Raw genomic sequence first — 26956 nt, 5'->3', positions numbered from 1 at the left:
CCTTCGTCTTCGTCGTCGTCGTCTACACGTCAGACCGCGAACCGCCCTGCCAAAGCCTGCTTCGCAGCACTGCATCAATTCTCACCGAAGAAGCTCTGGCCATCTCCATTTAATTAATCCTTCGAACCCTCGTCGACGGAAGCTTTGTTCAACATAAACCTCCTCCTCCTACTATCCACTATCATCCACTATCCACCCACTATCTACTTCTCCTCCTTCCACTTCCATCGATTAGTTTAAAAAACCCGGAACCCCATTACCTGTTCTTCCTCATCTACCTTACTCCATCTTCGCTTCGCCGCGTGCCAGATTCCTTTCCGCCCTTCCCCCGTCAATCTTTAACTTTCTCTAGTCACATTCCTCTGACCCAACCTCCATTCTCTGGACTTGGATCGCCTCTCATTCATTCATCTTCGTCCCCAATTCTGCTTTTTTAAATTACCCGGGAGGGCGGCTTGCCCCATGTCCGGCGCAATTCCTCCCCTCCCATCTGTGTTGTCGCTCTCTTGCTTGCTTCCCCCCACTTGGGCGCTTTAACCGGTCTCCCTTTCGTCATTCCCCCCTTCCGTCACATCCTCGCTTCCACTTTCTCGCGATCCTCGACCACTACCTGAGGGTACACAATGGCTCTCACGACGCCTCCTCGTGGGGTAACGCCTGGCGACCTGCTTCTCGTCGTTCGTAAGTAGCAATTTCTTGCTCCCTACCTCGGTCGCTGTGTGCGACCCCCGCCCTGTCTATCTTTATTCGGGTTGGTTTGCTAACCATTTGTGCCAGATGATTTCGATGCGCGTGGCCCTGATGAACTCACCCTGCGCCGCGGAGAGAAAATTGAGCTCGTGGAGCTGGATGATGGGTTTGGAGATGGGTGGTATCTAGGCAAGGATTTGAATTCGGGCTCAACTGGTCTTTTTCCAGGAGGTATGAAACTTGAGCGCTTATAATCCGCACGACCGCATGTGACTGACTGACTGGAAACTCCTTTTCCTGTTCCAGTTTACACCACTACTGCCCCGAGGATTCCCACCAGACAGCGGCTAGATGCCGAAGGCATGACCGCACTGGCCTCAGAGGCCGGGACGGATTCCGAATCGAGCCAGTTGGAAGCCACAGACTCCTTCTCATTTCCCCAGAGCGGCGAGTCCACCCCGCATGTTTCTCGCCATACCAGTGCCTCGGACCTGCGGGCTCCAGAATTGCAAGGGGGTCCCGTTGCCCCAGCGCTTTCTCCGAAACAGCAGAACCGCTCCAGTTCCTCTCCTCTACCAACCTCCACTATGAGCATCGATATCCAACAGTCAATTCGTCAGACCATGGACGGCCACCATGCCAATGGCCAGGACAGCCCCGTCATGAACGAGACGCTTAGCGTGATCGACGAGCACATCACCGATCTGAGCACGCCGCGCCATAGTGTGGCTGGTCAGGAATCCAAGCACATGAACGACTCGGCCAGCGAGTACAGTAGCCACTTCGAGCACCGGATGTCTTACATCAATGGGCACGAAACCGATGAGGAAGAAGAGAACCAGCCGCGTGAAGAGCAGGTCCGGCAGTGGACGCCTGCAGAAACGGCCAAGCAGTTGCGGCAATGGGGTATCGAGGACAAGCACTGCGGCATCTTTGAGGATCAGGAGATCACGGGCGATGTGTTACTGGACATGAACCAGGACTTCATCTTCATGAAGGAGTTTGATTTTGGCGTCATGGGGCGGCGTCTGAAGACCTGGCACAAAATCCGAGCATTCCAGGACGAAATTAAGGGCGTCAACTCCTCGTCTCAACACCACCCTCGCGGTTCAGTGGCTGCTGTTCCCGCTCCTCCAGAGGAACGGACACTCAGTCGCGCCAGCCATACCGGCCCGCTCCTGCCCAGGATCCCGACGCTGCGAGGGTCGAGCGGCACCCAGCACCCCCGCCTGGTCAGCAGCAGTATGCAGAGCAACACCAGCTCGCCGATCACGCCGCAGACACCCAACTACGTGAGCCATTCTCGCCGACCGTCGGCTGCTTCCATCCGCGAAATCAACCACTCTCGACGCCACTCGTCCATCGACACGACGAACCGGTACTCGGGTGCTCTAGAAGGGTCGCCAGGCATCGGCAAGCGCAGTTCGTTCGATCGCGGCTGGACTTTGGCCAGCGGCGCTCAGCGGCTGCCTCCTCGCCCTGGAACTGCAGCCGGCACGTCTCACCCGCAGGACATGGGTTTCTTTTCCCAGTTGAGTCACCGCCCCTCCAACTCGAATGGGTCTGATCCAGCTGTCTCCGTCACCGACGAATTGGATCGGGGCTACTTCTCGGGGCCCGAGGGAGACATGCGCAAAAACCGGCGCCTACAGAAACGTCAATCTGCTGCGGGCAGTGCGGACTCTCGGGCATCCAACATGGCGAATGACCAGCTCCGCGTTGGCAAGCGCCATTCCCGCATCGGCAGCATGGACTCGATTCGGGAGTCTGTCAAGCAGATGAACCCTCCGGCCAAATCGCACACCAGCCCGGTGCCCAAGGGCCGTCTTCGCAGTCTGAGCACTCGCATCGTTGACCGCCGAGGACAGCAGTCAGCGCCCGCTTCCGCAGTGGAGGATCGGCCCAGCGGTGCGTTAGGCTTGTTTGGTCCGCTGTTTGGCAAGTCCGACAGCGACTCCTCGCGCTCGTCCGGGGTACCCTTGCCTCAGCTCAAGGGTGCGGGACCGAAATTCCGGCGTGCCATGGGAATTCGTGCTTCGTCTGACGTGGCGCCGAAGGGAATCGATACGTCAACGCCGCCGCCGGCCTCTCCCGTTCGGGACAATGATCCGTCGGCGCGGACCGGGTCGACCACCCCTTCGACGTCCAAGAGCTCGGAGCGACACAGCACCGATGGGTCAAATAAGACCGCCGAGGGTGGCCTGTGGCCTCGATCCCGGCCGTCCGTCAAGGCGGGTGTCAAGTCCAAGAAAGACACGAGCGCGTATATCCGCGGGCTGGAGAAGAAGTCGCCACAGGAGCAGATGGTGGGATGCGATTACTTCGGGTGGATGAAGAAGCGGTCTTCCAACCTGATGACGACGTGGAAACCCCGTCTGTTTGTCCTGCGGGGGCGGCGTCTGTCGTACTACTATTCGGAACAGGACACGGAGGAGCGTGGCTTAATTGACATTACTGCTCATCGAGTGTTGCGCGCAGACAATGATCCCATTGTGGCCCTCCATGCCACCATCACGGGATCGACCGCATCGCCGACTCCGGCCAGTCAATTGAGCCAGGGGGATGGAGCTTCGTCCGATAAGGCTGCAGCAGAGGCCCTTCGGGCGACCAAGGGAGCCGGTGAAGGGCCGTTCTTCTTCAAGCTCGTGCCGCCAAAGTCAGGGACATCACGGACTGTTCAGTTTACTAAGCCAGCGATCCATTACTTCCAAGTGGACAACGTGCAGGAGGGTCGACTGTGGATGGCGGCGTTGATGAAGGCGACGATTGAGCGGGACATGGCGCTGCCGGTGGAGACAACGAACAAGCAGCGTACGATCAGTCTCAAGGAGGCGCGGCTGATGAACCAGCGTCCTCCAGCGCTAATGACTGGGTCGCCTAATACAGCGGATGTGGCTCCTCCAGAGACAGAGACGGAGGCACAGGACGGCTTGACGGATCTGGAGCAAGACCGCCAAGGGCTGTTAATCCAGGGCGTGTCCATGGATCCGGAGACAGAGCCGGTATATGTGGACGCGGAGGAGCATCGATCGGCGAGTCCGGTCGCGATGGACGAGGTGTCAGTTCCTGGGTCGCAGCGGAACTCGCAGTAATTCATGGAGGATTGATTGATTGATTGATTGATTTGCTTATATGTGTGATGTATTGCTTTTTACCGCAGCCTGGTTGGCGTTTTATGTGATATACCCCGCTTGAATGTTTTCATATGTGAATGAGTCTACCTATTTGTCTGTCTGTCTACTATGTAGGATGTAATATGGATGTGAATGTTGAATGTGAAGTCTTTATCATTATATTCTCTAAGCAGTATAAGCGACGGGGATCGGCGGGCCGCGTCACTGATCACCGCCGTTTCATCCTCGCTTCTTCTTCTACTTCTTACAATCCACACGATGATGGCTTGATTGAGCGCGTTCAACCCCGTTTACTCTCCTTGGTTTCTTTCTATTCTATTCTATTCTTTCTTTCTTTTATCCCTATTCCAGTCACTCCTTTTCTTCATCGATGCGGTTCTCCCCATGTCCCTCCTCCGTTTTCTCCTCCGCCACGCGCTGGCCATCCTTCTCCCGCTGGCCCTGACCAGCACTGTCTATCTTTATCTTTACCCCGTCTTCCATGGCTGCGCATTCCCTCTGCCAGAGGACCCTACTTCCTCTCATCTCTCGATTCCACACCTCTCACCATCCTTCCTCTCCACCCTCCGCCACCACCTCTCCCCGTCTCCTCCTTCATCTGCGACCTCACCCATCTTCCGCCTCCTCGTTCTCGCCGACCCCCAACTAGAAGGCGACACCTCCCTCCCCAAACCCCACGATCAACTCCCCGCCAAACTCTCCAACTACTACGCCGACCTGTCCTCTACACTCCGCACAAAACCACCATCCGCCGCCCTATACACCCTCCGCTCCGTCCTCCGCTCCCTCGTTTCTACCGACCTCCCCCGCGCATTTCGCGCCGCGCGCAAACGCCTTGACCTTCTCGGAAATGACTACTACCTGGCGCATATCTACCGCACGATGCACTGGTGGAGTGCACCGTCGCATGTCACCGTGCTGGGAGATCTCGTGGGGAGCCAATGGGTGAGTGACGGGGAATTTGACGAACGTGGTCGGAGATACTGGGAACGGGTGTTCCGTGGTGGTGTGCGGGTGGATGATGAGATTACCGGGGAAATGGGGACGGAGGTGCTGGGAACTGATAATGGGGAGTGGCAGAGGAGGGTTGTGAACGTCGTGGGGAACCACGATGTCGGGTATGCGGGGGATGCGAGTCCCTCAAGAATTGAAAGGTTCGAGAGGGTGTTTGGAAGGGGAGATTGGGATGTCAAATTCACCTTACCTTCTTATGAAAAAGGCAAAGAGGGAGAGGAAACAGTTCCAACAATCCACCTCGTCAACCTGAACAGCCTCGTTCTAGATACCCCCGCCCTGAGCTCTGAAGTCCAATCAGCCACATACGAATACCTAAACAGTCTACTAGAAGAGCGAAGCCCATCCGTCACTTCATCTCCGCGCGGGCAAACCTTCACTCTCCTCCTAACGCACCTCCCCCTCCACAAGAAAGAAGGAATCTGCACCGACGCCCCCTTCTTCGCCTTCCACGATGACGACGACTCCAAGGGCGACGCTGCCGGCAACCCGCGTTTCTACGCCGGCGGCCTCAAAGAACAGAACCACCTGAGCCAGTACGCCAGCGCTAATGCCGTCCTCGAGGGCATTTTCGGGATGAGTGGGGACGACACCGTCCCCGGAAATGGGTGGGGGAGGAAGGGCCTTATTCTTACGGGCCATGATCATACGGGCTGTGACGTGGTGCATTTTGTGAATCGCACTGTTGCTGAGGTAGATGGTGATAATGATGAAGAGGATGGTGATGCACCTGGCTGGGAATGGGATGCCCTGCGCTATCAGCACGGCATCACGAGAGAAGGGGACCTAGGCGTCCCCGCCATCCGGGAAGTGACTATGCGTTCCATGATGGGAGAATACGGAGGCTACGCCGGACTTCTGTCGGTGTGGTTCACCGGTACGGAGTGGAAGTACGAGATCCAGATGTGCGCCGCAGGCGTGCAGCATCTTTGGTGGGCGGTGCATGTAATCGATGTGATTACTTTGGCATTGGTGGCACTGTATATCGGATCGAGTATCATTGGAACTGGTGCTGGTGTCTCTGCTGGGAAGGATACCAGGGCGGATGATAAGAAGATCAAAAAGCAATAACTTACATACATACTAGTTTATAGTAACACTGAACCTATAGTATAGATCATCCGATCAACCAATCAATCAATCAATTCATATCATAAAGACATACAATCTACAATTACATCATGAATCAAATAAGAGAGAAAAAGGTGGACAGGTTTAAATTTTTTATGAATCCTTTTCATTTTTAGAATGTTCTTAGGTCATACTAAAAAAAAAAACCGGTACCACCCCCTTTGTTCTAGAAGCCCTTGGTATCGCTTTTTTTTTCTTGCTCCAAATTCCAGGTTTAACACATTTTACATGACAACACCGGAGTTGGAGGCAATACGCTAAACACAGTATTAGTATATGAATACATTCCCCATGGGAATATAGATTGGAGGCAACTTACAGGCCAAAGCTCAGCAGCCTCCTTACCAACGGGACCGGTGATAGCGGAACCCTTCATCTCACCCTTGGCGTTGACGATCTAAATTGAACCATTAGTATCCATATGCCACAATCCTTCACCACATGGCGGAAATATGGGACAAGGGTACGTACAACACCAGCGTTGTCCTCGAAGTAGAGGTAGATACCGTCGGGGCGTCTCCAGGGCTTGCTCTGACGGACAACAACAGCGGGCATGACCTTCTTACGGAGCTCAGGCTTTCCCTTCTTGACGGTGGCCATGACCATGTCACCGACACCGGCAGCGGGGAGACGGTTCAGGCGAGCACCGATACCCTTGACGGAGATGATGTACAGGTTGCGAGCACCGGAGTTGTCGCAGCAGTTGAGAACGGCGCCGCTGTAAGGCAGAAATTAGCTGTGTTCATTCTTCTTTCATTTGTGTTTCGTGTCGGGTTGTGTAGGTTTGATATCATGGTGTTGAGAGAGTGGGATATCGAATGGGTTTTGTGTGTGTATTGTTCGAGTTTCGAATCAAATGATTGTTGCTGAGATTGATTGATTGATTTGGTATCGAATCGCATATTTCTCTCGAAGATGGGGGCGTGTATTGATTGGAACGGAAAGAAATTTGGAGTTGACATACCAAGGCAGACCGAGGGTCATCTTGAGCTTGTTGCCGGAGGCACCACCGCGTCTGTTGAAGATATTTTGTTAGCTTTCATCATTCCCCTTGTATCCCATGTATATCAAATCCCCCCATATGCATCGATGTATTCCAGCTCTTTCCCGGACTTTCATTCATTCATTAATTCCGCCTCTTTTCAATGTCGTATGTGTCGCATATCGAACATGATCCGACCGTGTAATTTCGAGTCGAAATCTCCAGCCAGCACTTCATCCCATCCCTATCTCCTCCTCATCTCATCTCATTCCCGCAGCTTTTCAATATCTCCGGTCCGGATTCCTTCCTCTCTCTCTCTCTGTCTCTCTTTCCCACACATCTCCCAGCAACGAAAAAGAATAACTCACCCTCTCGCAGACATCTTGGCTGTGTATCTAGGGTTGTCGGATTAAAACTGGGCGACAAGGGAAGGGGGACGGACGGACGGTCGAAACGGGGGGTGTCGTCGGATTCAGAGACTTGGTCGCGGGTTTCGATTTGCTTCTCGCTTAGTGTGCGTCGTGGGTAAAATCTTGGCAGTGCCCTCCCATTGGTTGGTTTATGCGGATAGAGGGTTGCCCTAGAGCTAGTCTCGATATAGCTAGGGTGGGTTAGTCAGAGATGAGTCAGGATGTCTAGACTAAACTAGCTATCTTTGATAACCAGCTATCGTACTTCTTATCTGGAGTGACAGTTGCAGTAGTTTTCTTGATATGGAATACATTGGTAAATACACGTTATTGAATCTGCTCTAAAAATACTAGGCATTCATGCTCTCAAATATGTAATAATAATATGGTAAGAAATCAATTCGTTCCCAAACACCATCCGCCCGTGCCTTTGCGCCAGTCGTTCGTTTGTTCCCATCTTGCTCGCTCAGCTTCACTCCTCGGTCTTGCTTGCTTCCTCGGTCTTCTCGGCTTCTGTTGCTCCTGCGGCTTCCGCGCTGGGCTCCTTTGATTTAGCCTCACCTGACTCGTCCTTGGCTGCCTCTGGTGTCTTGTCCTTGACCTCGCTCGGCTCACTGGCCTCCGCAGGCTTGGTCTCCGCCTCTGCCGTATCGGCTGCCTCAGTTGTCTCTTTCGCAGGTGACTCTTCTTTTGCGGCAGGTGTTTCTTCCGTAGCGGGCTTGTCAGCCGCAGGGGTCTCCTCGCTGGGCTTCTTCTCTTCCTCTTCAGCCGCGCCTTCAGGCGCAGCTTCGGATTTCTCGGTTTCCGGTGCGGCCTCGCCCGCATCTACCATCGTGGTGTCTTCGTCCTGAGGCTTGGGAGACGGTTGCCGGGAGATCGGCGCCGATGCCGCCGTCGTTTCTGGCCCATCCACTGCCATCTCTGTCTGCTCTGTCGCGGAGGCCTCATCTGCTCGGGACGGCGCATCGGCCGCAGAGGGGGTGGCTTGCGCCTCAGTCTCCGGCTCCGGAGCCTCAGTCATCTTCGCATCAGCAGTCGTATCCATGTCATCGTCAGGAAGGGAGGATGCGTCCTGTGGCGTGGCCATGCCGCTCTCCAGCCCCGAGTCGTTCACATCGAGATTCCGATAGTTGACCTGGTTCCTCCGCTTAAGCGCGTTGGGTTGCCGCCGGACACCGTTGGCCCCAGCCAGCTCCTCGTCATCACTGTCGCTAAGCTCTCCAGGCTTCTCAATGTACTGATCGAAGCGCCGCTTGGTGAAGCGCTTGTCCTTGTTCTCGTCCTCGTCTAGATCGTCCAAGATGGCATCTGCCTCGTCGTCCATGCCCTCCACGAGAGGCTCTCGAGGCACCTCGGTCATCTGCACGGAGGGCGCAAAGGCGGTCCGCTTAAGGTTTTCCACAACCTGTGTGCGGATCTTATCGAGGTATTCCTTCGTGTTGGCATTGTCCATGTTGGACGGGCGTACATCCAGCTCGTAGTCGGGTGCGAAGTACTAAGTATGTTAGCTGTGTATAGTCATAATCTAGAAACAAGAACCTACCTCGTAGTAATCGTTGTAGGGAAGCTCCGCCCCAAGGGTGTCACCAACGAGAATACCGGTTTCGAAGGCCCAAGTACGTGCCACATTTCGCATCGTATAACCACCACCGCCAAGAATCATCGTGGGCAGGTTAAAGCTCTTCACAAAGTTCACACAGTTCGCGTGGCCCCGCATACTGAGGTTGAAGCATCCAAGACGGTCGCCCGAAAGACTGTCGCCACCACACTGCAAAACCACAGCTTCGGGTCGGTACCATTCCATAACGCTCTTAATAACGGGCTCAAAGATGCTCTTGTAGGAGATGTCATCAATGCCATCGCGGAGAGGGAAGTTGACGGCATAGTGCTTGCCCTGACCCACTCCGATATCGCGCAGCTCACCCGTACCTGGGAAGTACTCGCCGTACTTGTGGAAGGACACCGTCATCACACGGTCGGTCGTGTAGAATGCCTCCTCAACACCATCTCCGTGGTGGACATCAATATCAACGTAAAGCACGCGCTGCTTGAATCGCAGCAGCTCCAGGATACCCAGAACGATGTCTGTGTTGCGTCAGCGAAGGCCCAGCATAGGGTATCGCAAAACTTACCATTTACATAACAGAAACCACTTGCTTCACTTTTCTTCGCGTGGTGAAGACCACCGGCCCAGTTAACGGCAATGTCGCACTTGTTGCGGTTGAGCCGAGCGGCACCCTCCATACTACCACCCGCGCTGATACCGCAAAACTCGAAGAGTCCATCGAAAACGGGACAATCGTCTCCGACATTGTACTTGCTCTGCTCCTTCGCGAAGGAGTCCATGTTGTCTGGTGTAACCTTCGAAAGGAAGTCGATGTACTCATCCGTGTGGAACTGGGTCATTTCGTATTTCGAGGCCGGCTTCGCCCGCTGTAGACTGCGTCAGCGCTACTTTCAATAGACGTTGCAGAGATCCTGTAACAGATCCAATAATGATCATCCATAATCACTCACGTATATCTCCATTTTTTTATAAAGGCCATAGTTCATGACCAAACTGTGAGCCATCCTTATGCGATGAGGCTTCATCGGATGTCCCGAGACATAGGCATAGTTTCCCACATCGGAATCGTAGAAATAGGCGACTTTCTTATTGCGATCCGCCGACCCATTGGTAATGGGGTCCAGAGGCGCGAGTGAGTTACTCATGTCGAAGGTCACTGTGCGAAGCACACGGCGATTCCTCACTCAGACCAATGCGTAGGAATGTCGCTTGAGCGCGGTGAATTCTCGGGGGGTGTATGAGAGCGTCAGATGGAGAGAAAACAGGCAGATGACCCTCAGGTAGACAAGAAGTATAATGAATAGGACAGATAAAGTGCCCTATACGTGAGTCAGTCGAATAACTCTCACAGAGTGGCACTAATGGAGTACATTCGCAATGGCCGGGGGCGGACAATAAGTGATGGGGACCGAAAGGAAGCGAAGGGAGACGCAAAGGCGGAACCCCAAGCTGCTCCACCGCCTTCGTCAGGCTTCTTGGGAAGCTCGACCGTCACTACTTACACACGCCCCAGTTGCGCCTCCATCACCACCTGCTTCCCATCTTCAGCTTTTGTCTAACCTCGCTTACTGTTCCATCGGAACCGGCTCGAGCATCCCCTTTGCCTATACAACATCTGAGCTTTTCCAATCACCGAATTTGCTCTGATACCCCCACTCAACCTTCCGATTGGAGCTTCCGCGTAGGAAGTCATCCTGGTCTCATCTACATAACTAACACTCAACCAACCCCCCGTCTCCACTATGGATCGTTTGCATCGCATGCTCCAAGCAGCCCAGGGCATGGGCGTTGGAGGGAATAATGGAGTGAGTAACACTTAGGCGAGCAGCGGACATGGCACTCGTATCTCCAGAGGGTTTGGGGCTATGGGCTAATGCAGGTACAGGATATCCCCAACCTCATCGATAACTCCGAAACCGTCCACATCTCATCGCTCGCTCTGCTGAAGATGCTAAGACACGGTCGGGCTGGTGTGCCTATGGAGGTCATGGGTCTGATGCTGGGAGAGTTCGTGGACGAGTACACAGTTCGGGTAGTTGACGTATTCGCCATGCCTCAAAGTGGTACTGGTGTCAGTGTCGAAGCCGTGGACCCTGTTTTCCAAACGAAGATGATGGACATGCTGAGGCAAACTGGACGGTAAGCTCCAAAAGTATCTCTCACGAACTACCCGGCTCATCCTAACGCATCATGCTATAGACCAGAAACCGTTGTTGGCTGGTACCACTCGCATCCTGGTTTCGGCTGCTGGCTTTCCTCCGTCGATATCAACACTCAGCAATCCTTTGAACAGCTCACTCCCCGCGCCGTTGCCGTGGTCGTCGACCCCATCCAGTCCGTCAAGGGCAAGGTCGTCATTGATGCCTTCCGTCTCATCCAACCACAGACCGTCGTCATGGGCCAGGAGCCCCGCCAAACAACATCCAACTTGGGTCATCTGAACAAGCCGTCCATTCAGGCCCTCATCCACGGTCTCAACCGCCACTACTACAGTATTGCCATCGACTACCGCAAGACCGGTCTCGAGGAGAACATGCTGATGAACCTGCACAAGCACGTCTGGACGGAGGCGCTGCAGATGAAGGACTTCCACGAGGAGGGCGAGCACAATGTCGAGCGCATGAAGCAGCTCGTCAGCCTCGCCGAGGGCTACGAGAAGCGGGTCAAGGAGGAGACCACGCTCACCAAGGACCAGCTTAAGACGAGATACGTCGGCAAGGTCGACCCCAAGAAGCGTAAGTTCATCGCTTGCACGATGTGTGATTTTGTTACTGATCGGATTCTCTGCAGACATCGAAGATGTGAGCCAGCAGTTGATTGAGGACAACATCGTAGCCGTCTCGCGGCAGATGATTGACAAGGAGGCCTCGGTGGCACGGCAATCAAACGGCAAGGAGAATGGCACCGGCATGGAGGTTGATGAGGAACTATAGAGCAGCCATACCATAACATATATTTCCTAATGCCATTTCAGACTCCCTGAACTCAGGTTTCATGTACAGGACGGTCATCTGGTCTTGGCAGACACATCAATGAATGACGTTATATGTATCAACCCGGTATATAATCACCAGTAGTGACAACACCAAGTGATTTGAACCAAATAACAAAAAGTGTGCACTTTATTGTCTAAAAAATCTATATATATAAGTATATGTGCATCTAATATAAGCAATCCTAATAGAAGCAACCGATCTAAACTCCCGCAAGGCCGCAATATCATATCATGCCAAATGAAGACCCAAACCCATCACATCATGATCACATCTCAATAATCGAGGTACGGATTGAACAACGGAAGTGGCGGCGGCGGCAGGCCATGCAACCTGGCGAATTCCTGCGCCTCCTCTAACTCCTTCTTCCGACGAGCCTTTTCCTGCATTTTCTTCTCATGCGCGATAACCCCATACGCATCTTCACTGAACTCCTCCCCATCATAATCCGTCCACCCCCGTTCGGGACCCCACGCAATCTTTATCCCAGCCGACCTGACCTCATGCATCAATCTCTTCATCAGAGCACCGCTCTTCCGTACAGATGGCCAGCCATCAAACTCCACGTATTCCAGATTCGGTAACCTCTCCAGGACACCCTTGAGCAGATCGCCCGCAAAATCCGTATAATAGTCCTTTGAGATGCGAAACCCCTCGAACACCGGATGCGATGGATCGACTTCGACAAAGACTTTGAACGTGCGCATCCGCTCCATCTCCTCCAGTCCCAGACTGCGTGTGATGGTCCATTCGCGCGGTGGCGCTGTCCAGCTCGACCCTAGGATCAACTCGACTGTGGCGATGGAGGGACGGTACCGCGGGGGGATGGCCCGGATGGTAGGCATACGCGAGTAGTCCTGGAGATGGAAGAGACGGAATACTTGGGTGGAGTAGAAATAGTCTGAGGCTTCATCGTGCATGCGCCGGGAGGTCAGGAATAGCGCGACTCGGTGGGAGGTGGGGGAGATGGGAGGGTTTTTCTTCGACGAGGCGCCCACGCTGCCTGTTAGGCGCGGGTTGCGTCCGCGTTTCGGGGTGAAGAGCACGAAGTGATAGACGCGTAGACGGATTTCGGAGGGGAGGTCGAAGAAGCGGAAGGGTTCGATGGGGGCTTTCTTCGTACGTTGTTTCTTGATGGGCTTGCCTTTAACGGTTTTGCCAGTGGTGGATTTGTTGTCCAAATGGACTTTTTCCAGTGCTTGGGAGAGGGAGTTCATGTTGGTCATTTTTGTGTGTAGAAGGTGGTGGGTTGAAGAGGCAAGAGAGGAAGGAAAAAAAACTGCGCTCAAACGGATCTAGATTGAAGAGAAGAGATATACGCCACGATACGAATGAGGATCTTTTAGAGAGTGAACTTCTCGGATGATTGAAAACTTTTCTGTTCTTTTCTTTTCTGAATCATCCCATTGTTGCATTGAGCTGAAAGTCGAAGATTAACGACATATACGACACGATATAACATCCATCACTAATACTTAATGAAGGACGGACAAGAAGGATATATCCCACCAACGGGGCTGCAGCTGCATGGGGTCCCTTCGCTGCGGCTCTTGGATGTGGGAATATTGGTCTCCCCAGCCTAATTCAACCCGGCACGCATGGAGGAGAAAGGCCTGATGAGTCAAATTTATGAGCTGGGTTTCAAATTTCAAATTGTGAGAAAAAAGAAGAAGGGAAGGAAAGGAAGGCATCTCCGCGCCGGTATTTAAACTAATTTCCAGTACTGCACTGTTGGTCTGCGTGACCCCGCCCGACGGTCAGTGCGTGAACTTTTCTGTTTCCGCCGAAGACCGCCGGCATTGCTGGGCCCCGATCATCCACTTGCTTCTTGTTTCTTGATTGTTCTTCACTTCACCCCAACCGTGCTCTTTTGACCTCCCTTGGTGTCGGTGGTGATTTTATTCCGGCGCGTGTATTTCTCATCTTCTCCCGCTCATCTATAGATGCCCTTTTCACTTTCATAATGCTTAGTCGTGCCGTACTACCTCTGACGAGGCCGAACGTCCTCACCTCGACCGTTCGAGCTTCAACTATCTCCGTCGCCCACTCGCGTTGGTATGCGAAGTCCACCAAGCCTAAGACTCCCTACAAGCTTCCTCAATCCGTCAAGTCTGCCAAGTCGGAACAGCCGCCCAAGGCTCCCTCTCAGAACGACTACTCCGCGGAGCAGGCCGAATTCGATACCAAGGCTAAACCGGCCACCGAAGCCGTGAGTTTGATGACGACGCTGATAATCTCAACACACCTTCTGACACTTCTTCTTCCCAGTCTGAGACTGGCTCTACAGCTCCCCAGAATGATGCTCCTCAAAAACCCCTGCCCGATCTCACCCAGGGCATTCCCTCCACCCTTGCCGCAGAATTGGAAGCCGCCTCGAAGAACCGTGGACCAAGCAAGCTGAACCTCACAGAGGATCCGTCGCGTGCGGAAGATTACGATGATGGTGGCCGTGACATTCCCAACTACGAATCCTCCCTCGATCGCAAGCGCGCTCGCATGGCCAACCTGATGTATGTCCTGTTCCTGCTGGCAGGTGCTGGTGGTGTGGCCTATCTGGGCCGCAACTGGGAGACCGAGGAGGAAGAGAAGGCCCACCCCGATGTGCCATCGGGTTGGGGCTTCGGACTCATGTACAACCGTGCCAAGGCCCGCTTGGGCGATATCACCAGCTACTACAAGGACCCTGCTTTCCCCAAGCTGCTGCCCGATGAGGATCCCAACATGCGTCAGCCTTACACCCTTGTGCTGAGTCTGGAGGACCTCCTGGTGCACAGCGAGTGGAGCCGTGAGCATGGATGGCGTGTGGCCAAGCGTCCTGGTGTCGACTACTTCCTCCGCTATCTCAACCAGTACTACGAACTCGTCCTCTTCACCAGCGTGCCCAGCATGATGGCCGATCAGGTGCTGCGGAAGCTTGACCCCTACCGCATTATCCGCTGGCCCCTGTTCCGTGAAGCCACCAAGTACAAGGATGGAGAGTACATCAAGGTATGTCACTGTTGGCTGTACCTAGCTCCCAGTTATGACTAACCCAGACAACTAGGACCTGTCCTACCTCAACCGTGATCTGTCCAAGGTGATCTTGATCGACACCAAGGAGGAGCACGCCCGCCTGCAGCCCGAAAACGCCGTCATCCTTGAAAAGTGGCTTGGTGACTCCAAGGACAAGACCCTCGTCGGCATGATCCCCTTCCTCGAATACCTCGCCGGTATGGGCGTCGAAGACGTTCGTCCAGTCATCAAGTCCTTCGAGGGCACCCAGATCCCTGTGGAATTCGCCAAGCGTGAGAAGGCCATGCGCGAGCGCTTCGAGAAGGAGTTGGCCGAGGAGCAGAAGAAGCGCCCCCGCAGCGGTCTGGGCAGCTTCGCCTCTGCCCTGGGCCTGAAGTCCACCCGCACCCTGGACGGCGAGCAGAGCCCCTCGGAGGGCTTGGCCCAAGGTAAGATGCTGTGGGACCAGATCCGTGAGCGTGGCCAGAAGAACTACGAGATGATCGAGAAGGAGATCCGTGAGAACGGCGAGAAGTGGCTGGCCGAGATGGCCGCGGAGGAGGAGAAGGCCCGCCAGGAGCAGATGGCCATGATGAAGGGCTCTTTCACCGGCATGTTCGGTGCTGGTCCCAAGCAGCAGTAGATGCTTTTTTGAGCGATGACGCGGCGGGGCGCATGAAGCGCTCGCCCGCAATGACCTTCTCTTCTCTCTTCCGCTGTTTACTTCCCAAAAAAGAATTTCATTGGGCTATTTAATGTATATCCGAGATGCCATCTGCTCGATGGTCTCGGGAATGTGGGGTTCACATTAGAGGGGTTTTTCTTGTTCTTTTTTTTAATTCCGTTGGCTCTTGCGCGATTCATCACGGGTTTTTATCTCCGTTGTAAAATAGCATTTGGTTGTGTATTTGGTTTTGCGGTGTATAAATTGATAACTACTAATGAAGTCAAAAGAACCTTCATTATCCTTGACTTGTGTCTTCTCTCCAAAATTGTACAGTTATGGTAGTTTTCTTTAGGGGTGATAATCCATGGTCTTCAAGATGTTGTGACATTGATAAGTATATATTAATATCGCCATAGAGCCCGAGCCAGTTGAGTAGGGAAAATGCGAGATAGCCTGTGTCAATGCTGACAGTAACATATTACTGTTAGTAGTCATTGTAAACTATTCCATGGTGACTGAATTTTCATCAAAAATTCATGTTAATTGTTGCCATGTGGTTACGCTGAGGTCCAGAGTAATTAGTAGTAACCAGTTATTTAATGGTAGTAAGCACCTACTTCATTACCAACACCCTCTCGGATTTACCAAGTATGTCATCAGGTCCACTACTAATAGTAAGGATGTACTAGTAGGCAATGATAGTCATTCTAATCGTTGACCTTGCTGGATCCATGTAGACCAGAATCGAAACTTTGGCTGCAATCATAGTATGATGCACTATATATATTATAGCAAATAGTGCTGTTACCGAATAGTGTAAAACTAGTTTAAATATATAATCAAACGATTATTGTAATTCAACGACTACTAGTAGCATGCGACGTCTAACTCGTTGCATATGGTCTATCGGCGAGTTAAATAACAGTCAAGTTGAGTATGGTACTTTGTACTCGCACTAGTCAAGTTATCTACTTGTCCGACTTGGCTAGATCACAAGACCGAGGGACAGCATCGGAGATTTTGGGGCTGGGAGGGGAGAGGGGAAAAGAGAGAAAGCGCCGCTAAGTGCATAGCCATTGAAGAAGTCACCCCACACCATCATTGAAGGTTGAAAGGTCCAAGCAGATATGCCTGGCTGGTGGCTTGGTGATCTCCTTGCGTTTCTGGAAGCGCGCGCGATCGAAAAAAGCCTTGATATTCCTCCGTAGAATCTGCCAAAACCACTTGTGGGGAGCATTTCAGTCACGGCTGAGTCAGTCAGGGCGACCAACCACGTGCCCCAGATTGATGTAATGGCCATCCGCGCAAGCACTAGTCCACTTTGGGTAGAGGTCCCTCCTGCCAGGGCTTAGCGCGGTAAGATTGCATACATTGTTTCATACTAACTTACAACTAGTACTATGTAGTACATAGTAGTAGTGAACAATGCCTCTTAATACATCTCATACATCTCATACATACATACACTAGTTGGTTCTTGTGTTTCATTGTCAGGAACCCATTCCATTTCATCCACTCTCCTCTTTTCTCCATCCTCCTCATCCCACCTATTAACTATTCCCCATCCGATCTCATCTCTTCTTGGATTTCCTTCCCCAAGTTCTTATAGACATCTTGATGCTTCCCCGCTTCTGACCTATCGAGTCCCCCTTCCTCGGTCATTTGAAACCGCCCCGTTTCGAAACCCCATACGCATTGGAGCAGAAGATCCCCGGTGCATTATTGGCGTGCGGGTGAGGGACACAGCCACCGGCCTTGCTCGTTGGCGCTTCCCGCTTGCCCACCAGCCTGCTTCCTTCCGTGGTCTTTATTTCGCCCCCTATGTCCTCGAAAAATCATGCTGGGCTTGGATAATTGAACACCCCCCAGTGTCGTCTGCATTTGTTCTATCAAATGTAGACCCGCGTGGGTGAGATTCAGAACTAACTACTACTACCATCGACCATGGAGGAGGATGTACGGTTGCCCACCTCAGAGCGGCTTGGCGGCCCCCATCTTGATCCCGATCAGTGTCCCTCGACCACCTGCTTCCTTAAGCTGCATCAGGAGTCCCCGAAAAGCGCGCGACCGCGTCTGGAGAAGCAGACTTCGTCGCCGTTTGCTCGTTTGCCTCGCACCGTCATCGAGCAGTAAGTGCACCTCCGTCCCAGAGCCGGTGCATCGCGCGAGCGACAATCATGTGATTGATGATATCTGCTGCCTGTGCTCGGAAGGATCTTTGATTTAACTGGCGCCTTAGTATTCTATATGTTGCAGATGCCAACACATTTGCGTCGTTAACTCTGCTGAACCGGAAATGGCGACGCATATCGGACTCAACCCTTTTGTATGCGCATCATCTCTCCCAGTGCCCGTCCTTTGCCTTGACGCAGAAGGCTACTGAGCAGCCCGCTCACTCAAGCGATCTCACACTGCTCAAGCGGCAGTTCGGCGCGCAGGTCAGGCGGAATACATTCAATGCGTTTCTCCGGCCCCGCAGGACTCTCATCAAGCTTACCTCGACTTCTATGAGCTCTTCGACGGCCTTTCCACATGGTGAAGCATTCCGCTTTTCTTTCTCTCCTAATGCACAGCTTATCCTGTGCATCAGCTCTTCCAGAATTGTGGTACTTGATGTAACCTCGGATCGGGCGGTCGTGAAACATGAGCTCAAGACTTGGCGACGGCCTTTGAATGCTGCCATTGTAGATGATGGCTCCATTCTCGCTGTCGTTTCATCCACTCACCGGGTCAATATCTACCGTCTTACCGATGATGAAGCGAAGCACATTCAAGACTTGACATTGAACGATGTTCCTCGAACCTTAGCGCTCTCTCCGACAGGAGGAGTTCTTGCCATTGCGTACGATGATCGAATTGAAGTCTACGCCATCGGTGAAGGGGCACTGGCTACCGAACGAAGAGCCGTGCGCTGCTCCGGGGTTGACTCGGTGTCGTTCTCCTCTGATGGTGTCATGCTCCTAGGTACTTCCGCTGAGCGTGGTAACAGCGGTTTGGTCACCATAACAGTGCCGTTTTACACAGAATCAGAAACCGAGTATTCACCGAGGGATGCACAGATCCGTATGTGGACCACACAAATTCTGTTTCCAGACATAAACACTGGGTTTAGCCACGCCTGTTTGCTGCCCTGGCACGCAGAAGGTGAAGGCAACTGGCTACTGGGATTCGATGAACAGATAAACACGTTTCGAGCATTTGGGGTGCACAACACGAACTCGGGTACAACATATTTCGTGACTCCGATGTCTGAGGATGGGTCTCGAGAGACATCTCCCATCATGCTACCCACCGTTGACGATCTCGGGGAGCTGGCTGCTATAGGATTTGAGAGTTCTGGCTTATGGGTATATGGAATACCTGATCGTCTGGATATTGCCCCTGTAGCTCCCAACGCAAGAACATATGCTGAGATGGATGTTGAGCAGGGCCCTTCGATCGAGGAGGCGGCTACTGCCCGGGATAGTCTGTCCCGACTCCAGCAGTTCATTACAAAGCCCAAGGTTCTGATCAACGGCCACAAGATGACCGATATGGCTGGAATGACAGCAGCTCGCTGGGTACGCCATCCAAACTGTGTGGCTGGTCGTCGTAGATTGGTAGCCGTTGCTCCTGGTGGCATTAGCCCTCCAACTATTGGCGAAGAAGACGTACCGGTAGATGGCGGACGTGTGCTGCTGTTAGACCTGGAACGATCTGCCACGGACGGTGACTTAACTGAAGTCAACATCGAAGTCGGTGATGCGGAGCCGAAGCTTTTAAGTGAACCGAACTCTACCCTAGATACCGAGGTCGAGCTGGAGAGAAGAAGGACGCGGTTACATCGTGGGAATGCTGCTTCACCTCGGGCACGCGCATTTGCTCGAGAGTCCTATCCTTCAGCCAACTCGGTCGTCCACGCACCTCGGCAATATGCCCGCAGAAACAGCTCCTTCTTCTCGGGCTCCTCGAATAGTGAAATCCAGCACATTCCAGAATCACCATATGATAACACGCAGCCTCGATCTCGGGACACGTTGCGTCGTGCAGCCACGGCTGCGGCTAATGGTCGCGGACGCAACAACCCACGCTATCAAGACGAAGCGCGCCCTGTCCAAGGCCAAAGGCCAGCCACCCAGGTTTTTCAGGTTCCCCATGAGAGCGACGCAGACAATTGGGTTCCACCGCCACCTCCCTATTCTAGGGACCCCGACGCACCGCTTCCAGATTATCTCCGAAGGACCCTCCTTCCTTCGAATACGGAACCGGCCCGTAGAGTCGGTGATATTCCAGAAGGCATTCAGAGACCTCAGACAAGCCGTCTGGAACGGATGGTTGACGAATCTCCGTCCCGGAGCTCGCTGCAAAGATTGCATACCATTACTGGCTCACGGCTCGCCGCTCGCATGCGAAGGGGTGTGAGAGACTCCGAGTCCCCTGAACCGAACAGACGACATACCATGTTCTTTCGCAGAAGGAGCTCTGCCACAGGACCCCAACCTAACCTCCAGGGGCTTGATGGAGCGCACATGCCTGTGCCAGAGCAAGACCCTTCGGTCAACTTCCAGGGTCAACTGCACCCTGTCCTCAGTGGGTCTACACAGCTAAATCAATCGTCAGCCGTTCAACGAGCAAATTACCAGGACATTTTGCTTGAGGAGTCTTTGCTTGGCACTACAGACTGGCAGGAGGCTATGCCACCGACACAGAATGGGACTTTCAATCTGGACCATTACCCCTACTCCATCTCCTCGCCTAATCTTCAGGTCTCGACCTTTCAACATGATGCCCCAGAAGGTGTGCATGGGAGTCGACAGCGTTCCACCTACTACCGAGGAGCAGATCGGCGCTCTCAATCTCAGAATGTCCGACTCCCGTCTGGGGGAATTCCACCGCTGAACCGCCGGGCATCGACAGACCCCACGCTATCTACCAGTTCACAAGCGGCTGCACATGATCTGTGGCGGAGGCGCATTGAAGAGTGGAACGAGCAGACCATCTACGAGAGAAGTAAACGCAGAAGCAAATGTATAGTGATGTAGGAAAGTTGCCTTAGGATACGGGGGTTAGACTGTTTAGGCTCTTGGCTCTGGAAATTACTTGTTGTTACTTAGCTCATATACCCGAGTGGACATATATAGGCTTTGTAGAGCTGTGCATAATAATCTTCTCAAACACATCTTCACGACCTTGTGCAGCTTTTACTTTCTGTCTAGATCACGGGCAAGAAGAATTTATATCTTTACCACATCAATGCAACCAGGGAAGACACATAATTCTATGAAGCTTGAATCCTTTACTAATAGTAAAAGGACCTTGCATAAACACTACCGATAGACAGCGGAATTGGAACCACGACTCATTATGGTTTCTATAAATACCACAAAGCCATATTTGTCCAAAAGGAGGTTGTTGCCTTTCTGCGTCTCTCCTTCCACGCAAGGTCAAAGAAGAGTTTCCGTCCCGTGGTTTCCTGACCCCCTTTGTGCTCATCTTCTTTCCCTAACCGTGCAACGATTCCAGGAAGTATGCTTGTTTTGCTCTTCTCAATGTCTTTTTCTTCGACATCTTAAATATGCCGGCGTATGGCTTCTATCTGCATACATTAATCCTACGCTATTATCCTCCCTATCATTGAATTTGGTAGACTTACTCAGTAGCCACCATGCCCAACCCACACTCACGCTACAAACTTCGAGGAAGGAATCCCGTCGAGCAAGATGTCTTTGGAGGCTTGGATAAGTTCTTGAGAGAACAACGCAAGACTCCCCGGGTGAAAAAACCAGGAACAGACGGAGGAGCAGGGAAGTCACAAAAAGGTAAAGGGAAAAGAAAGCCACAGAAAGATAAACAAGAAGCCTCGCCAGGGCCATCAAGAACGAATTGGTTCAAAGCCAAGATCCACCTCAAATTCATCAGAGACGCCCAAGAAGAATCAGCTCAACAGCCCGAGGAAGCCTCAGCAGAAGGTGCCGCCAACAATCCTGATCATCATCGCTCCACTGAGAGCGAGAAGGATCTCAAACCTGGGGAGTCTCTCTCTGACACACATTTCTATTACCAGCGGACCGGATCTCGCAGGCCCGATCGCCGGTTTGTTGCCACTGTCGAGATAGATGAAGATGTGCCGGTGGATAAAATATTTGATTCCAGGTATCTGCCATCAGATGATGATACTGGTAAGTTAACTCTGCTGTGCTGGTAAGACAGAGCACTGATTGAGGTTGCGCGGTGTTTATAGAATTTCAGAGACTTGTGGATCTATGGCAAGACCCTGCAGTCGAAGATGCGCGCGAGATATCGGACTGGTCTGAGTTAGAAAAACTAGTAGATCCGAAAAAAGCCAGGTTTGCTCCCTTTTTCAGGGACGTTCATGACGACAGCTATCGTAAGAAAACAGCAAACACCTTATTTGACTATATGGCCTCGCTATTTGAGCAAGTACCAAGCCAAGGAGAAATGTGTGCCACCTTTTGACTTCCCAAATACTGTAGAGTCATGAAAAAGCTGACTATGTTCACCTACCCAGTGATTTCCGCCAGCATTGCTATGTTCCGTTGGCGCGCGAAGAATTGGGAACGCACCAGGGACTTTATTTTCGACACTACATTGGAAAAGGAAATCTCAACGTCTCTGGTGGTCAAGCAATTGGCATTCCTCTCGCTATTTGCACGGTGAGATATCTCCCCCTTGTAAGCCGGTACCTGAAGCTAAACAACCTGCAGTGCAAAATAAAGCTTGGACGAGTTGGCATCTCCCGGTCTGAGATCCCGGGACTTCTGTTCCAAGCCAACATGGCCTTCGAGTTCGAAAGTAATCACGAGCAATATCCTGCATATGTCGTCAGCGTGCGAGGTTGGAGATTTCGGTTCGTGAAAGGTATCATGACCCAGCAGGAAGTTGCCCGTTTCCAAGACAAGAAAAAGCGATCAGGGAGGATCAAGGTGCAGCAGACCGGGGATTACGATATTTATGACCGCAAGCAGCGCAAGGAGTTTATCAGAGTTATGCTAGGCTTGTTGCGATCATTCAAAGATCGACGCGAAGCAGACTTTTCTACTGAACTGCCCTAATCCGGTGGTGACGTACAACCAGTGATGGTGTATATGTGCGTGTGTGTACAGAATGCCGTTATCATTATATTGTGGAGCTATAGCTACTGAAGTTAAGACACTTGGACACATCTTGTTGATCATTGGTCTGATAGTTATAGTGTTATTAGGCCTGCACTGGGTACTTATGAGGTTTTATCTCTGTTCAACGGGGCCTCGGAAAGCAGACAGATTGCTTCACTTCCCACCAACACAATATGATCAATCATCACGCAAACATGAGCAGCAAACCAGCTCTACCGTTGAACTAAGCAGTAAGCACTAACACAACCGAGGAATAGCCTAAAGCCCATACAAGCATCGGATATGCATAAAAAGGAGTGAACAACGACGACAGCGTAGAAAACACACGCAAGCATGTCCGTTGTTTCAAACCACCAACTCCTCCATAAGAAGTGGTGAAACAATGGACATGATGTTGGGATAATTAGGTGGAACATGAGTGGTCGAATTCATACCAGTTATCCGGCCTAGTTCCTGGTCCGTCGGACGTCCGAGCTTCCGGCTGGCGTCGGATAGGCTGCTACGGTGATAGGGCCAAGGTGTGGGGCCAATTAGATTATTATAGTGTATGAGCATTCTGGAGACAAATGATAGCCATGCCATCGTTCCTTTCAACTTCTCCTTTTCGAATGAAAGTGAGCAAGTATTTTCACTGTTCCTGCTATACTATAACAACATTAAGGACAGGCGTATAGTTAGGGTTGGAAACAGGGACTCGGGATTACCTAACAAAAAGGGTTCAGGTGGGGCGGATCCTCCGATGGCCCGTGGTGACTAAGGCGCCACCGTTGCGCCCTTGCTATCATCACGTGCTTTTTTTTCTTTCGGGCGAGACCACGTGAGAGCGAGATCGGACAGCTTCTCCTCGCTCGCAGTCCGTTTCCCCCGCGCTGGATTGATTCCATCCCAATCTCAGTAAGAAAGGGTCTGGATCCCTCCATTCGTCTCCTCCTCGAAAGGATCTGCACGCACAAACAGCGCCCCTTGACATAACCTCACCTATTTTGGTGTAATTTGTTTTACACTTCTCCGACTCTCTCTTTCCGGAGTTCTTTTTCCCTCACGTGGGCAAAAGGCTCGTGCCCAGCCAATTTCCCCGGCAGACCCCCGAATATTCTTTTCTTTTTCTTATTTGGTGTTATAATACCACATCCTATTTCGGCCCTCTTACTCCCTTTTCTACTATCAGCCTGGAGTCTTCCGAACGATCGCCCAGCGGAATCGGAGGCAGGGGCCTGCAGGGTGCCATCCTGGAGCCACTCGCAGGAGAGAATGCTTCTGCTGCCCCCAGTCCCGTAATGGGAGGTGCCAGCCATCCATCTGTCTCCCCTGCTGTTGGGTCTGATGCTGCGGGTCCAGCCAGGAAGCGCACCACCACCATGGCGGGGTTGGACAGCTCCCCGGGCAGTATTGATGATATTGACGGGCAGGACAATCAGGAGGAGAAGAAGAGACAGCCCGTGAAACGGGCCTGTAATGAATGTCGTCAACAAAAGGTAAGCTCACGCCACTTAGGGTTTCTTGTCTTCCGAGACATGTGCCTTATCTGGATCGTCGTTAACCTTCTTCATTTCATACAGCTCCGATGCGATGTAATTCAAGACCCGTGGACGGATTGCTCTCGATGTCGTCGTCTGAAGCTCGACTGTAAAATCGAATCCAACTTCAAACGGGTTGGGAAACGCAGTCGCAACGCCGAGATGGAACGTGAGATCATCGAGCTGAGAAAGCAGATCGCTACTGTGCAGGCTGGGGCTATGCCTCCGTCGCAGTCGGCGTCTTTGCCACCGGTTCAGACGCCCAAGCAAGAAACGGCCAGTCAGGTCGGCTCGGGAGTCTACCATACGCCGTCGGCCATGTCTACGGATCAGTACATGGGTTCTCATGAAGCTGTTGCGTCGCTTCTGGATTTGCGCTCCGGCTTTGATGGCACGAACTTTATGAGGAACGGCAATCATCACTTCAAGCGCATTGAAGATGTCGCGGTCGTTCCGGAGAGGGTGACGGAGCTGTTTCATCTGTAAGGCTTGAGCAGACTGTACTGTTCACAGGTCAATGCTAATGCTGTTAGGTTTTTCACCTTCTACCATCCGTTTCTACCGTTCCTTGATCGAGACCAGTCGCCGGATGATTACTACAGCGCATCGCCACTGCTGTTCTGGACCATCATCAGTGTAGGCGCGCGGCGCTTCCAAGCCGACACCCACCTTCTCAATTCCCTCTCAGGCCCGGTTTCGCGACTGGTGTGGAGTACGCTGGCGGACATCCCACAAAGCTACCACGTCGTGAAGGCTCTCTGCTTGCTCTGTACTTGGCCTTTCCCTACCAGCAGCACGTCCACCGATCCGACCTTTATGCTATGCGGTATGATGATTCAAGTGGCAATGCAGCTGGGGCTGCACCGTCCATCTCACACGCAGGACTTTAGCAAATTCCGCGTGGAGCTCATTGAAGAGGAACTTCGAGACAAGGTGCGGACGTGGGCAGTCTGCAACATTGTCGCCCAACGGTATGTGGTTTCATCGTCATCGAGTTCGATCCTTTACTGACCGCGATGTAGGGTTGCTACTGGTTATGGCCAGCCTCCGTCTAGTGTGTACGACTGGACACTGTCTTCAAATGACTCGATGGACCCCAACTTCAGGTTGCCCGACGACATTAGGTCAAGGCTGGAGATTGAAAAGTTTTGCGACAAGGTCACCAAATCTTTATACACCAACCGGCGGGACCCCGTCGGACTTTGCAGCGATCAGGAGCGATCAACGTTGATCTCGTTCCTGTCGCGGGATTTCGATGAATTGGAGAATCAGCTGAAGGCGCACAACGACTGTACGTTCTTTTTTTCTTAGGAATTCTGATGCTATCAAGACGGTCTAACTGTTGCAGGTATCACTAATCTCTATTTGCGCGCATCGAATCTGCACCTCCATCTGTCTGCGTTCTTCGACGACACAACTGCAAAGGATTATAGAGAGCGTCTTCTCTCGCTTTATGTCGCCACCACGACGTTCCTCGAAGCCGCGATGAACTTGGAAACAGAAGTCGGCCCGGTGCTGTCGTACACTCCGTACTACGTATATCAGATGATGGTTGCGGGCGGATGTACTCTGCTGAAGCTATGCAAGAGTTTCTTCGCCGCGCATATCGACATGGATTATGCAAAGAATCTATTTAATCGGACGATCTGGGCCATTCGACGCGTGTCTGTTTCCAGCAACGACCTGCCGGAGCGACTGGCGGAAGTAGTAGCGCAGATGTGGCGGCTGAACAACGTGCCCACACCGAAATTGACGGCAGACGGCGGAGAGGTCGACGATTCGCTGATGCTCAAGGTGCGCTGCCGAATGAGCATGTCCTTGCTTTTTGACTCGGTCTGGCGGTGGCGGGAAGACGCGCGGACCAAGGGGCGTAATCTCGAAGGTATGCACGCATGCAGACAAACCAACGTATCTATCAGACTGACAATTAGTGCAGCATATCTCAAAAACCCAACCAATCCAGACTCCAACGCCGAATCCTCCAACTCGTCATCTGTTCAACCGACGCGCACCTCGACCGCGACACCCGGAGTCGCCGGCGCCGCAGACCCCAGCCTTGCGCCAGCCCCCATGCTCCCCCAGGCTAACATGGGCGTGACCGCACCGAGCGCTGTGGGTGCCCTTCCCAGCGGATTTATGGAACCTAATTACGAAGTATTCGATCCGCTGAACTGGCTTCTGGACGGACTGGTCGATTTGCCGTATTCATACTCGACGATATCGGGGATCGAGTCTCAGGGTATTGCATGAGCAGAATAAATCTGTTTGTTCGACGACTGACATGGCACATAACTTTTCTACACTATTTTACATATATTTGACGACTTTTTGATGTTTATTGTTGATTGATTGATTGATGTACCATATTATTATACCAGCGAGATGATTGGATTGATGTCCGACACACGCACCCACCCACACACAATCCCCCGACAACCCTTACGTTATGGAGTCGGACTGGAGCGAGGAGTTGGCGATTTGCTTTGTTTTGCTAGCTTTATTCCATGCTAGGGTTGGATTTCTGTTTTGTGCTATTTTCTTTCGTTCAGATGATACCATGTATCGATAGTTGGATGCGATGCATATAGTGCAATAGATGTATCTACATGATTTTTTTACTCAAAAAGATAAGATTCTGGAAAGTTGAGATATAGTTTGGATGTACCATATTATCTATTTAATCTAAGGTATACTGTATGTAGATTATAATACGGTTATAGTTACGGTTGGTTATCTTAGTCTCAA

The 26956-nt window shown here is 52.3% G+C and overlaps 11 protein-coding genes across 11 annotated transcripts; 8 read left to right on the top strand and 3 right to left on the bottom strand.

Annotated features, from left to right (window-relative positions):
* The first annotated feature begins 232 nt into the window (after positions 1-232).
* On the top strand, positions 233-3970 carry BO88DRAFT_119278 (putative polarized growth protein (Boi2)). Its single transcript, XM_025701332.1, has 3 exons — positions 233-681; positions 778-921; positions 997-3970. Exons 1-3 carry the CDS (start codon positions 624-626, stop codon positions 3780-3782), a joined length of 2988 nt encoding a protein of 995 aa, XP_025560248.1. The 5' UTR covers positions 233-623; the 3' UTR covers positions 3783-3970.
* Positions 3971-4080: 110 nt separating this feature from the next.
* BO88DRAFT_406923 (uncharacterized protein) lies at positions 4081-5999 on the top strand. The gene has a single exon (XM_025707284.1). It carries the CDS (start codon positions 4209-4211, stop codon positions 5907-5909), a length of 1701 nt encoding a protein of 566 aa, XP_025560247.1. The 5' UTR covers positions 4081-4208; the 3' UTR covers positions 5910-5999.
* A 126-nt stretch (positions 6000-6125) lies between these two features.
* BO88DRAFT_406922 (60S ribosomal protein uL14) lies at positions 6126-7382 on the bottom strand. The gene is made up of 5 exons (XM_025707283.1): positions 7320-7382; positions 6934-6984; positions 6441-6687; positions 6289-6366; positions 6126-6226 (listed from the first exon to the last, which is right to left on the bottom strand). Exons 1-5 carry the CDS (start codon positions 7331-7333, stop codon positions 6194-6196), a joined length of 423 nt encoding a protein of 140 aa, XP_025560246.1. The 5' UTR covers positions 7334-7382; the 3' UTR covers positions 6126-6193.
* Positions 7383-7661: 279 nt separating this feature from the next.
* Positions 7662-10316, bottom strand: rpdA (histone deacetylase RPD3). Its single transcript, XM_025705108.1, has 4 exons — positions 9879-10316; positions 9494-9794; positions 8905-9446; positions 7662-8856 (listed from the first exon to the last, which is right to left on the bottom strand). The coding sequence occupies exons 1-4, from the start codon at positions 10071-10073 to the stop codon at positions 7834-7836; spliced, it is 2061 nt and encodes a 686-aa protein (XP_025560245.1). The 5' UTR covers positions 10074-10316; the 3' UTR covers positions 7662-7833.
* A 117-nt stretch (positions 10317-10433) lies between these two features.
* Positions 10434-12033, top strand: BO88DRAFT_406919 (proteasome regulatory particle lid subunit RPN11). Its single transcript, XM_025707282.1, has 4 exons — positions 10434-10733; positions 10814-11067; positions 11128-11663; positions 11719-12033. Exons 1-4 carry the CDS (start codon positions 10671-10673, stop codon positions 11859-11861), a joined length of 996 nt encoding a protein of 331 aa, XP_025560244.1. The 5' UTR covers positions 10434-10670; the 3' UTR covers positions 11862-12033.
* A 10-nt stretch (positions 12034-12043) lies between these two features.
* On the bottom strand, positions 12044-13572 carry BO88DRAFT_406918 (uncharacterized protein). Its single transcript, XM_025707281.1, has one exon. It carries the CDS (start codon positions 13145-13147, stop codon positions 12197-12199), a length of 951 nt encoding a protein of 316 aa, XP_025560243.1. The 5' UTR covers positions 13148-13572; the 3' UTR covers positions 12044-12196.
* Positions 13573-13731: 159 nt separating this feature from the next.
* On the top strand, positions 13732-15900 carry BO88DRAFT_406916 (protein translocase subunit TIM50). Its single transcript, XM_025707280.1, has 3 exons — positions 13732-14130; positions 14190-14909; positions 14965-15900. Exons 1-3 carry the CDS (start codon positions 13885-13887, stop codon positions 15553-15555), a joined length of 1557 nt encoding a protein of 518 aa, XP_025560242.1. The 5' UTR covers positions 13732-13884; the 3' UTR covers positions 15556-15900.
* Positions 15901-17123: 1223 nt separating this feature from the next.
* On the top strand, positions 17124-20804 carry BO88DRAFT_393471 (F-box domain protein). Its single transcript, XM_025705107.1, has 2 exons — positions 17124-17708; positions 17819-20804. Exons 1-2 carry the CDS (start codon positions 17524-17526, stop codon positions 20598-20600), a joined length of 2967 nt encoding a protein of 988 aa, XP_025560241.1. The 5' UTR covers positions 17124-17523; the 3' UTR covers positions 20601-20804.
* A 419-nt stretch (positions 20805-21223) lies between these two features.
* Positions 21224-22631, top strand: BO88DRAFT_469466 (uncharacterized protein; the record flags this gene model as incomplete). The annotated part of the gene is made up of 4 exons (XM_025711623.1): positions 21224-21737; positions 21800-22019; positions 22088-22232; positions 22284-22631. 4 exons carry the CDS (start codon positions 21224-21226, stop codon positions 22629-22631), a joined length of 1227 nt encoding a protein of 408 aa, XP_025560240.1.
* An 8-nt stretch (positions 22632-22639) lies between these two features.
* Positions 22640-23075, top strand: BO88DRAFT_119157 (uncharacterized protein). Its single transcript, XM_025701331.1, has one exon. It carries the CDS (start codon positions 22684-22686, stop codon positions 22933-22935), a length of 252 nt encoding a protein of 83 aa, XP_025560239.1. The 5' UTR covers positions 22640-22683; the 3' UTR covers positions 22936-23075.
* A 718-nt stretch (positions 23076-23793) lies between these two features.
* On the top strand, positions 23794-26877 carry BO88DRAFT_119135 (putative C6 transcription factor (Leu3)). The gene is made up of 5 exons (XM_025701330.1): positions 23794-24693; positions 24745-25182; positions 25234-25502; positions 25560-26093; positions 26148-26877. Exons 1-5 carry the CDS (start codon positions 23972-23974, stop codon positions 26459-26461), a joined length of 2277 nt encoding a protein of 758 aa, XP_025560238.1. The 5' UTR covers positions 23794-23971; the 3' UTR covers positions 26462-26877.
* The last annotated feature ends 79 nt before the right edge of the window (positions 26878-26956 follow it).

Source organism: Aspergillus vadensis (assembly GCF_003184925.1).
Source record: "Aspergillus vadensis CBS 113365 unplaced genomic scaffold BO88scaffold_21, whole genome shotgun sequence".
In the NCBI taxonomy this organism is placed as follows: Eukaryota; Fungi; Ascomycota; class Eurotiomycetes; order Eurotiales; family Aspergillaceae; genus Aspergillus; species Aspergillus vadensis.
The sequence above is the reverse complement of the archived record's forward strand: the minus strand, read 5'-3'. Positions and strand labels throughout refer to the sequence as shown.